Raw genomic sequence first — 11993 nt, 5'->3', positions numbered from 1 at the left:
GTTTTACCACCTTCACGCTCGACTGCTCTCAAACTGACATTCTGCCAGGAAGATTTAAAATGAGAAAACCAAACTGAAAAAAGTTATTGTACTCACGTTTAATCATCTTTTTTATAGCATCTTGACTCCACCAGATACTGTGCCACTCATCATTTTTTGGAACCAGCTGAGGTAAAAAATGTCAAAATCTCCAACATCAGATGGATACAACACCATTACGACATCATGCTGATATTTTAACTCTATTTTTTCAGTCTCCACTAAGGTGCCAACATGAGCACAGACGCGGAGATGGAGTGCTATGGCCCGGCGGCCATCTACCTCCGGAAGCCAGAGAAGGAGAGGATTGAAGCACAAACTGCTCCTTTTGATGCCAAAACCGCCTTCTTTGTGACTGATAAGGAGGAGATGTATCTCAAGGGTAAACTTGTGAAGAGAGAGGGTGGCAAAGCCACAGTTGAAACAGACTGTGGTAAGGTAGGCAATTCATTATTTTACTTTTTTAACAACATTTTCCCATCTATTTCCATTGAAGACCCTTTCTATGTAGGAGGATGCCATTATTTCCATTAACATTTATTAAAACTATATCTTAGGAAAACATTTAGTGGTTTTAAATTCACACTGACACAGTTGTTAACAAGGACATCCATCTGATTAACTCTAAATTTGAAGAAAAAAAATCTTAGTAAAAACATTTTTACTGTATTTTTACTATATCTCTTCAGACACTCACTGTGAAAGAAGATGAAATCTTTCCCAGGAACCCTCCAAAGTTTGATAAAATTGAGGACATGGCCATGATGACCCACCTCAACGAGCCCTGTGTGTTGTATAACCTCAAAGAGCGTTTTGCATCCTGGATGATCTACGTGAGTTTCCACTTTACTAATGTGATGTGCATTTATATCTGCATATCTCAATGTTAACACTATGTTTATTTTCTATTTGTGTTATTACAGACCTACTCTGGGCTGTTTTGCGTTGTTGTGAACCCCTACAAGTGGCTTCCAGTATATGATTCTGTAGTTGTGGGAGGATACAGAGGCAAGAAGAGGATTGAGGCACCACCTCACATCTTCTCCATCTCCGATAATGCCTATCAGTTCATGCACACAGGTAAGGTCAAAGTTAGCAGTGTTAAATTGTGTAGGAATTAAACTTGAACATGAGTTTATTGAAGGAATTACTAAACTGGAATTCATGTGAAATGTTTGTTTGCATTTCAGATCGTGAGAACCAGTCTATCCTGATTACGTAAGTATAACAGAAACTGTAATGCTAAATCATATAATGACGGTAAAGCAGATTGTTGAGATGTGTCTCTTATACCCCAGTGGAGAATCCGGTGCAGGAAAGACTGTCAACACCAAGCGTGTCATCCAATACTTTGCAACAATTGCAGCTATTGGAGCCAAGAAGTCTGAGCCAACACCTGGCAAGATGCAGGTAAATTGGTTGTTTAAGATAAAACTGTTCGTCAGAGGATAGTTAATTTGAATGTTTAGCTTGTGTAACTCAAATCCTCTCTTGCAGGGCTCCCTTGAGGACCAAATTGTTGCAGCCAACCCTCTGCTGGAGTCCTATGGTAATGCCAAGACTGTGAGGAATGACAACTCCTCTCGTTTTGTAAGTAACCCAGGGAACATCTCCAGATATTTTGTTGCTAAATTACAAAAACTGATGTTTTCAATGGTCTGGCTCTCTAGGGTAAATTCATCAGAATCCACTTTGGCTCTTCTGGAAAGCTGGCATCAGCTGATATTGAAACATGTAAGTTTCAACCATGGTATGACTCAAGACTCATCTGGGCTATAATCTGGTCTTTGATAAAGTAATAATAAAGCTGATGTTTTTTTTGTTGTTGTTGTTTTTCTTAGATCTGCTGGAGAAGTCCCGTGTAACCTTCCAGTTGTCTGCTGAGAGGAGCTACCACATCTTCTATCAGCTGATGACTGGCCACAAGCCTGAGCTCCTGGGTATGTTACTATGCAAATTTGAAAATGACATTGAAATAATACCAAAGACAACACTAAACACTAATAGGTATCGTTACTGTGCTCCTCTAGAGGGTCTTCTGATCACCACCAACCCCTATGACTACCCAATGGTCAGTCAGGGTGAAATCACTGTCAAAAGCATTAATGATGTGGAGGAGTTCATTGCAACAGATGTAAGAAAACATTTCAGTTAAATAGATATTGCTTAAGACAACTGGGGAAAATGGTTCAAATACCAATAACTATGCTTCATGTACAATGTAGACTGCTATTGACATCTTGGGCTTCAATGCTGAGGAGAAGATGGGCATCTACAAGCTGACTGGTGCTGTGATGCATCATGGCAACATGCAATTCAAGCAAAAGCAGCGTGAGGAGCAGGCTGAACCAGAAGGCACTGAGGGTAATTCTGATAATGATATCTTGTACAGTTAGTATGTATATTTCAAAACATGTACCAGTTCACAGATAAAGCTAAATGTTTGTTTTTCCATCAGTGGCTGATAAAATCGCCTACCTCCTGGGCCTGAACTCAGCTGATATGCTCAAAGCTCTGTGTTACCCTAGAGTCAAGGTCGGAAATGAGATGGTGACCAAAGGTCAGACTGTCCCACAGGTAAGATAAAGAAAATGTATTGTTTGAAAATAATGTATAAAAGGGCAATATTTGCATTTTGACATGAAAATATCATTCTGACAAAATCTCATTCTAAAATGTTTTTTTCAAGGTCCACAATTCTGTCATGGCTCTGTGTAAGTCTATCTATGAGAAAATGTTCTTGTGGATGGTCATCCGTATCAATGAGATGCTGGACACAAAGCAGCCAAGACAGTTCTTCATTGGAGTGTTGGATATCGCTGGATTTGAGATCTTTGATGTGAGTGATTTGAAGAACATTTGAGTTGTATCACATCAACAATGTTTTTCTATGACTGATTATATTACTATAATTACAGTTCAACAGTTTGGAGCAACTCTGCATCAACTTCACCAATGAGAAACTGCAACAGTTCTTCAACCACCACATGTTTGTCCTGGAGCAAGAGGAGTACAAGAAAGAGGGCATTGTCTGGGAGTTCATTGACTTCGGTATGGACTTGGCTGCCTGCATTGAGCTTATTGAGAAGGTAAGTACTCAGTCAGGTCAAAGTGACTTCTTGATTCATGTGCAAATGTTTGCTTCCATTGTGTGAATTTTTTTTTTTCCTCAGCCAATGGGCATCTTCTCCATCCTTGAAGAGGAGTGCATGTTCCCCAAGGCCTCTGACACAACTTTCAAGAACAAGCTGCATGATCAGCATCTTGGCAAGACCAAGGCCTTTGAGAAGCCAAAACCTGTAAAGGGCAGGCCTGAGGCTCACTTCTCCCTGGTTCACTACGCTGGTACAGTGGACTACAATATCACTGGCTGGTTGGACAAGAACAAGGACCCCCTGAATGACTCAGTTGTCCAGCTCTATCAGAAGGCCTCAAACAAACTTCTGGCCTTCCTGTATGCAAAACACGGTGGAGGTGATGGTAAGAAATTAGAAACTGTGTTTTATTTGACTTAATTAAAAAATACCATTTCCACAGAGAAGAAAACTTAAGAGAGATTCTACAAAGTTATTTATTCTGTGCCATTAATTAAATTTAATGTTTGTGAAAACAGAGGCTGCTGGTGGTGGCGGTGGCAAAAAGGCTGGAAAGAAGAAGGGTGGTTCCTTCCAGACTGTGTCTGCTCTTTTCAGGGTATGAATTGTTTCATAATTTGGATACCAATTAAAAACCTCATCTTGAAATATTGTTGACCATTTATCTTGTGTTGTTGATCCACAGGAGAACTTGGGCAAGCTGATGACCAACTTGAGGAGCACTCACCCTCATTTCGTCCGTTGCCTGATTCCTAATGAATCAAAGACCCCAGGTTAGAAGCACATAGCCCAGCTTTGCACAATAAATGTGACATAGTGATTAAAAGAAATATTTGAAACAATATGAATTTGCAACTTTCAGGTCTTATGGAGAACTTCTTGGTCATCCATCAGCTGAGGTGTAACGGTGTGCTGGAAGGCATCAGAATCTGCAGAAAGGGCTTCCCCAGCAGAATCCTCTACGGTGACTTCAAGCAGAGGTGATGCAATTTTTAATATAAGCAAGTCATGTTGATTTCAGCTGAGTTTAAACAGCCAGCCAAGATGTGGGGTCATTTTAAGTAACAACATAATTTTCTCTTGTAGATACAAAGTATTGAATGCCAGCGTCATCCCTGAGGGACAGTTCATTGACAACAAGAAAGCTGCAGAGAAGCTGCTAGGCTCCATTGATGTGGATCACACTCAGTACAAGTTTGGGCACACTAAGGTTAATTTCTATGAACAATTTCAATACATATGCCATGAACATATGTCCTTTTGTATCAATTTTTGCTGATGACTGAGTTCCTTCAAACAACCACACAGGTGTTCTTCAAAGCTGGTCTGCTGGGTACACTGGAGGAGATGAGAGATGAGAAACTGGCTAATCTGGTGACCATGACTCAGGCTCTCTGCAGAGGATTCCTCATGAGGACAGAGTTTGTTAAGATGATGGAGAGGAGGTATGATTGTCATACAGTACACTGAACTATTCTGTCCAATGAAATAAATAAAGCTACTTTTGTTAAGTCACGTTGCAGTAAAAATGACACTTTATTTATGTTCATTTTCCAGAGATGCTATCTTCACTATTCAGTACAATGTCCGTTCATTCATGAATGTCAAAAACTGGCCATGGATGAATCTGTACTTCAAGATCAAGCCTCTTCTGAAGAGTGCTGAGACTGAGAAGGAGCTGATGAAGATGAAGGAGAACTATGAGAAGATGACAACAGACCTGGCTGCTGCCCTGGCCAAAAAGAAGGAGCTGGAGGAGAAGATGGTTTCCCTGCTGCAGGAAAAGAATGACCTGCAACTGCAAGTGGCTTCTGTAAGTAGGATACATCCGCACTACACTAATTGAATACTGTCACGAACATTTTCAGTTATCTAGGTGAAATTTGAAGACGCCACATACTCTTCTGGTCATCTTATCTTCTATGTGCCTGACCAAACATGTAGATTGACAAATGTTAATGAATATATTAAAAATATATATTTATTTTTTTTGTATTAAGCCTGAAAATATTTATGTACATTCAGAGAATAGTTAACTTATTAACTTACTCTATGTTCATAATAAACTGTAGGAAGTTGAGAACCTCTCAGATGCTGAGGAAAGGTGTGAAGGTCTGATTAAGAGCAAGATCCAACTCGAGGCCAAACTCAAAGAGACAACTGAGAGACTGGAAGATGAAGAGGAAATCAATGCTGAGCTGACTGGCAAGAAGAGGAAGCTGGAGGATGAATGCTCTGAGCTGAAGAAAGATATTGATGACTTGGAGCTCACCTTGGCTAAAGTGGAGAAGGAGAAACATGCAACTGAAAACAAGGTTGGAATAAGTTTAAACCTACCAATCTATGAAAAATGAGAAAATAAATGAAGTTAGCTTTCAAACATATATATAAAGTGATGAAAATAATGCACCTTGCCTGACACTTCCAGGTGAAAAACCTGACAGAGGAGATGGCATCTCAAGATGAGTCTATTGCCAAGTTAACCAAGGAGAAGAAAGCCCTCCAAGAAGCTCACCAGCAAACACTGGACGATCTCCAGGCAGAGGAAGACAAAGTCAACACTCTGACCAAGGCCAAGACAAAGCTGGAACAGCAAGTGGACGATGTGAGAAAACATTACTTTTCATAACATGTTTGTATTGTTAGCTTGTGTGTTAGAATTGACATTCCATGATAAAAATTTAAAACATTATTTATGTCAACATTACAATATTTTCTCAAAAGCTTGAGGGATCACTGGAGCAAGAGAAGAAGCTCCGTATGGACCTTGAGAGAGCCAAGAGGAAGCTTGAGGGAGATCTGAAACTGGCCCAGGAATCCATAATGGATCTGGAGAATGACAAGCAGCAATCTGAGGAGAAAATCAAGAAGCAAGTTTTCTTTTTCATCTTTAACCCTTACATTGAACTGTTGCCGTAATGTAACACTGTGATCCCGAGTCAAAACTAAAACTATAACAGCAATAACTGTTTTTTTTCCTCTTCCAGGAAGGAGTTTGAGACCAGCCAGCTGCTCAGCAAGATTGAGGATGAACAGTCTCTTGGTGCTCAGCTTCAGAAGAAGATCAAGGAACTTCAGGTTAATATTTGACATGAATATTATACTCAGTGACTGAAAAACATCTTGTTACAGTATGTTCCAGTTATCAAGCCTTCTTGATATTACTATCATCAAACTTAGGCTCGTATTGAGGAGCTGGAAGAAGAAATCGAGGCTGAGCGGGCTGCTCGGGCTAAGGTGGAGAAGCAGAGGGCTGACCTCTCCAGGGAACTTGAGGAGATCAGTGAGAGGCTTGAGGAAGCTGGTGGAGCAACAGCCGCTCAGATTGAGATGAACAAGAAGCGTGAGGCTGAGTTCCAGAAGCTGCGCCGTGACCTTGAAGAGTCAACCCTGCAGCATGAAGCTACCGCAGCAGCTCTCCGCAAGAAGCAAGCCGACAGTGTTGCAGAGCTGGGAGAGCAGATTGACAACCTCCAGCGTGTCAAACAGAAGCTTGAGAAGGAGAAGAGCGAGTACAAGATGGAGATTGATGACCTCTCCAGTAACATGGAGGCTATAGCTAAATCCAAAGTGAGTGTTTTGTGTCTTTCATTATGCTTATAAATATGAACTATAATGGATAGTATGGCAGTAACTTTAAACTTAGATAAATGCTCAGCATTTTCTTTGTTCATGTAAATATGTTTAAATACATAATGTTGTGTTCTTGATAGGGCAACTTGGAAAAAATGTGCAGAACTCTTGAGGACCAGCTGAGTGAGCTGAAGGCCAAAAACGATGAGAATGTGCGCCAGCTGAATGACATAAGTGCACAGAGGGCAAGACTGCAGACAGAGAATGGTGAGTCACTTGTGATAAAAAATAGTAAAAAAAATAAAGGTAATGATCATTTTGATAAATAACACATTTACAATTTATCATTCAGGTGAGTATTCCCGCCAGATTGAGGAGAAAGACGCTCTTGTTTCCCAGCTGACCAGAGGCAAGCAGGCTTACACTCAGCAAATTGAGGAGTTGAAGAGACATATTGAGGAAGAAGTGAAGGTATAACAAGTTTACATGTTACTATACTATGTTCTATTATTAGCTTTTAACAAGGGATGAAATGAGTCCTCCTTTTTAAATGTAGTCAATCACCTGTTACTCTTCACCTACTACTAACCCACCAGATCTCCTAGCTGTTAAGCATAAAAAAAAGAAAAAAAGGTCTTGCAACATGTCATCCAATCATGTTAGAAAGCAGAAAAAAGAGCTTGAGAGAGAAATTCAAACTTATGCTTCATTTCCTACCACCATATCTGGCCAGTCACTGTCTGAAGTGGCTGGGTTGTGTTGGGTTGTGTTATTACCGTATTACCATTTAACTGACCAGGGGATTTGTGGGAATAGGACCTATTTCTCTTAATGCAGTGTTACACCTTAGTGGCTTAGTGACTGTGAATGTTGGGTTGCCTGTTTAGGAATGTTATCACCATATTACCATTTAACTGACCAGGGGATTTGTGGGAATTGGATCTAATACTCTTCATGGAGTGTTGCTGCTACTCCTCAGTCTTGTCTTTTATGACTTAAGCACCTCCCACTAACACACCTGTTTCTCCTTCCTCACCAAGCACCTTCCACCTGAATTCCTGGGTGCTAAGTCCTTCATACTACACTAAATAGCAAATCTGATAGATGTAAAAGTAAATTATGCAAAACTAAATTACTCAATCAACATGTTTCACCATGACAACTTATGTATTTAAACATATGATTTAGATCATATTTGTATACATAATAGATCAATTAAAATGCCTCTTGCCATGTTCATCAGGCCAAGAATGCCCTGGCCCATGCTGTTCAGTCAGCCCGCCATGACTGTGACCTGCTCAGAGAGCAGTTTGAGGAGGAGCAAGAAGCTAAAGCTGAGCTGCAGCGTGGAATGTCCAAGGCTAACAGCGAAGTGGCTCAGTGGAGAACCAAATATGAGACTGATGCTATCCAGCGCACAGAGGAGCTGGAGGAGGCCAAGTAAGTCACTACCTTTTTACAATTTAAATTGGTTTTCACTTCAATTGCTTGCTTTTCCAGATAACATTCCACATATTTTGCTATCAATATGCAATTGAATGTAAACAAATACTTCTTCACTACAGGAAAAAGCTTGCCCAGCGTCTGCAGGATGCTGAGGAGTCCATTGAGGCTGTGAACTCAAAGTGTGCCTCTTTAGAGAAGACCAAGCAGAGGCTACAGGGTGAGGTGGAGGACCTCATGATTGATGTAGAGAGAGCTAATGCTCTGGCTGCCAACCTTGACAAGAAGCAGAGGAACTTTGATAAGGTAACAGGAAATCAAAACCACACTGATACGAGTGAAACACAAATATTTCTTAGTAATTAATCATTGTTATTCATCTTTATCATTCTAGGTCCTTGCAGAATGGAAACAGAAATATGAGGAGGGCCAGGCAGAGCTGGAAGGAGCCCAGAAGGAGGCTCGCTCTCTCAGCACTGAACTGTTCAAGATGAAGAACTCTTACGAGGAGGCTCTGGATCAGCTGGAGACCATGAAGAGAGAGAACAAGAACCTGCAGCGTATGTTAATCCCATGATATTTAATGTAACTATTATATTGATTGTAAGCATTCTTCCTTGACTTCTCTAGGTGTGGGCCATGAGGTTTTGTGGTGTTATAACCTAATTTTCTCGATATAATGTATACAACATAGTCTATGTTTCTCTAAACTGGATTTTGCCTTTTGGTGTTCTACAGAGGAGATCTCAGACCTGACTGAACAGATTGGTGAGACCGGAAAGAGCATCCATGAGCTGGAGAAAGCCAAGAAGACTGTGGAGACTGAGAAGATTGAAATTCAGTCAGCACTGGAGGAAGCAGAGGTAAAAATCTAAATTACAAATACAAAAGCATTTATGTAATGGCAAGTATTCATTTGATTTCCACTTTAATTTTTCTAAGACTGATAACCTTTAGGTACATGTTCAACTTTTTCCTTTAGGGCACACTGGAGCATGAGGAAGCCAAGATTCTCCGTGTTCAGCTTGAGCTTAACCAGATCAAAGGTGAGGTTGACAGGAAACTTGCAGAAAAGGATGAGGAGATGGAGCAGATCAAGAGGAACAGCCAGAGGGTGATTGACTCCATGCAGAGCACTCTCGATTCTGAGGTCAGGAGCAGGAATGATGCCCTGAGAGTAAAGAAGAAGATGGAGGGAGACCTGAATGAGATGGAGATTCAGCTGAGCCATGCCAACAGGCAGGCTGCTGAGGCCCAGAAACAACTGAGGAATGTCCAGGGACAGCTCAAGGTGAGCTTTGTCTAATCAATGCATAAATAAATGTTGAAGAGCAAAGAAAGTTAACTCTTTTTTCCTCCACATGTTGTCAGGATGCCCAACTGCACCTTGATGATGCTGTCAGAGGACAGGATGACATGAAGGAGCAGGCTGCCATGGTGGATCGCAGAAATGGCCTGATGGTGGCGGAGATCGAGGAGCTGAGAGCTGCTCTGGAGCAGACAGAGAGAGGACGCAAAGTGGCTGAGCAGGAGTTGGTTGATGCTAGTGAGCGTGTTGGATTGCTTCACTCTCAGGTATATGTTAAATAATTCACAAGAAAATACTTTATACAGAATAAGTATACATATAAGCTTTGTTATACATAACAAATATCAAATTAAATGTGACTTTTTTTATATCCAGAACACCAGTCTTCTGAATACCAAGAAGAAGCTGGAGGCTGACCTTGTGCAGGTTCAGAGTGAAGTGGACGACACTGTTCAGGAAGCAAGAAATGCTGAGGAGAAAGCCAAAAAGGCTATCACTGATGTGAGTTTATGTTTATGAGTCTTCCTTTTATAAAATTCAAATTCAGCTCACCGAATACTTGTTCATGCTTGATGCATATCATTTCAGGCTGCCATGATGGCTGAGGAGCTGAAGAAGGAGCAGGACACCAGTGCTCACCTGGAGAGGATGAAGAAGAACCTGGAGGTCACAGTCAAGGACCTGCAGCACCGTCTGGATGAGGCTGAGAACCTCGCCATGAAGGGTGGCAAGAAGCAGCTCCAGAAACTGGAGTCAAGGGTATGCTCATAATATATTCGCTTTAGGATGTTAATCACACTTTCAATGTATGGAACAAATTAAATCTTTCTCACTACTAAAATCTCTTAACAAGGTTTTCACAAACTGTATAACATCACATTACAGGTCCGTGAACTGGAAACCGAAGTTGATGCTGAGCAGAGACGTGGAGCTGATGCTGTTAAGGGAGTCCGCAAATATGAGCGGAGAGTTAAGGAGTTGACTTACCAGGTAATTTCTCATTTAACTAAAAACTATTCAGATATTTTCTAATTTCATAATTTTCTTTCTGTACTCCATCCATAACACTCCTTTTTTTGTATAGACTGAGGAAGACAAGAAGAATGTGCATAGACTTCAGGACCTGGTTGATAAGCTGCAGCTCAAAGTGAAGGCTTACAAGAGACAGGCTGAGGAGGCTGTGAGTCAATTTTTTTGTAATTTTTCATATAGGACTGTAGCACAAATCAATAACAGAAAGTAAGCATACTAATATGATGTAATATTAAAAAATACAACATACTTCAATTCCCAACCCTTAACAGGAGGAGCAGGCCAACACTCACTTGTCTAGGTTCAGGAAGGTCCAGCATGAGCTGGAGGAAGCTCAGGAGCGCGCTGACATCGCTGAGTCCCAGGTCAACAAGCTGAGAGCCAAGAGCCGTGATCATGGAAAGGTAACCAAATGATAATATTTTAAATATATTATTATGTGGGCATCTTAATTTATGTTCATTTATGAGCTAAATATTTTTATACCATTTTTAATTTATTTTTTATTGTAAGAATACATTGTGAATCTTTTTTCTTGTTTTCTTTCTAGTCTGATTCTGCTGAATAAGAGACATCCTTTTGGCGCCTTTCAACAGAGTTCATAAAATATGAACTAGCTGTTGAATTATCTTCTTACAATGTATTCACTCAATAAACTTTTTTCACTCATAATTTAATAATGTTAACTCTGTATTATTTACTCTCTGGTTTCTCTTTAAGTGAGCATACAGTGTTCAACACAGTAGCTGCATCAGTTTAAGTTGTGGCAGTACACTACTTATCTAGGTGGCTGGATGCGGAGGTCTTTAAGCTCAACATTAACATTTTCCTTCACTAGGAATAGTCTTGATTAATACCCACATGGTAATGTCCGGTAAAATGAAACTGTCTTCTGCTTAGCATGACTTTTTGGAAGAGTGATGGCAGTATCAGCTCCGAGCTTAAAAGACACCTTCACAATTTACAGAGGCATAAAGCATAACTTAAACATAAATACATCATCATTGGCAAAATATAACCTTCAGAGCCACAATTAATTCCTATTACCATGGCAATTATCCAAACCGATGGACAATGAACTTCACTACACTTTTCACCATACCATTAACAAAAATATGTTCACCATTCTATATAACGAAGGTTACAATATTGTAACCCTAGATCTATGAGCACAGGCGGAGCCCTCTACTGGACTCTATGGGTAATACTTTCCTCCGCAGTCACCCACTGAAATTTGCATGTATGTAGCCAATCAGGACACACATACTGATTACATGTGTCTCGCACAGTATAAAAGCAGCACTCCGCTGCTGCTCTCATCCAGAAACCACTTCAGTGAACGGCGTAGGAACGGCAGTGTCCATAGGTAGAGGGCTCCGCCTGTGCTTATGGAACTATGGTTACAATGTCATAACCTCCTTTCTATCTCTGCCCTCTACTCGACTTTATGGGTACAGTATGTGGAGCTTGATGAATGTTCGCCCTGCCGCCACATGTCATCA

The 11993-nt window shown here is 40.7% G+C and overlaps 1 protein-coding gene across 1 annotated transcript; it reads left to right on the top strand.

Annotated features, from left to right (window-relative positions):
* The first annotated feature begins 273 nt into the window (after nucleotides 1-273).
* Nucleotides 274-10907, top strand: LOC121883532 (myosin heavy chain, fast skeletal muscle-like). The gene is made up of 38 exons (XM_042391830.1): nucleotides 274-477; nucleotides 729-872; nucleotides 963-1119; nucleotides 1230-1257; nucleotides 1338-1449; nucleotides 1537-1629; nucleotides 1710-1773; nucleotides 1881-1979; nucleotides 2070-2173; nucleotides 2265-2403; nucleotides 2498-2616; nucleotides 2729-2878; nucleotides 2958-3128; nucleotides 3213-3519; nucleotides 3653-3732; nucleotides 3820-3907; nucleotides 3997-4114; nucleotides 4221-4344; nucleotides 4443-4579; nucleotides 4692-4947; nucleotides 5207-5449; nucleotides 5563-5739; nucleotides 5859-6004; nucleotides 6122-6212; nucleotides 6315-6704; nucleotides 6848-6974; nucleotides 7060-7178; nucleotides 7951-8147; nucleotides 8273-8456; nucleotides 8545-8710; nucleotides 8889-9013; nucleotides 9133-9441; nucleotides 9522-9725; nucleotides 9835-9960; nucleotides 10048-10218; nucleotides 10345-10449; nucleotides 10544-10639; nucleotides 10764-10907. Exons 1-38 carry the CDS (start codon nucleotides 274-276, stop codon nucleotides 10905-10907), a joined length of 5814 nt encoding a protein of 1937 aa, XP_042247764.1.
* The last annotated feature ends 1086 nt before the right edge of the window (nucleotides 10908-11993 follow it).

Source organism: Thunnus maccoyii, chromosome 18, assembly GCF_910596095.1.
Source record: "Thunnus maccoyii chromosome 18, fThuMac1.1, whole genome shotgun sequence".
Classification (NCBI taxonomy): Eukaryota; Metazoa; Chordata; class Actinopteri; order Scombriformes; family Scombridae; genus Thunnus; species Thunnus maccoyii.
Note: the sequence above shows the minus strand (reverse complement) of the source record. Positions and strands in the feature narration are given on the sequence as shown.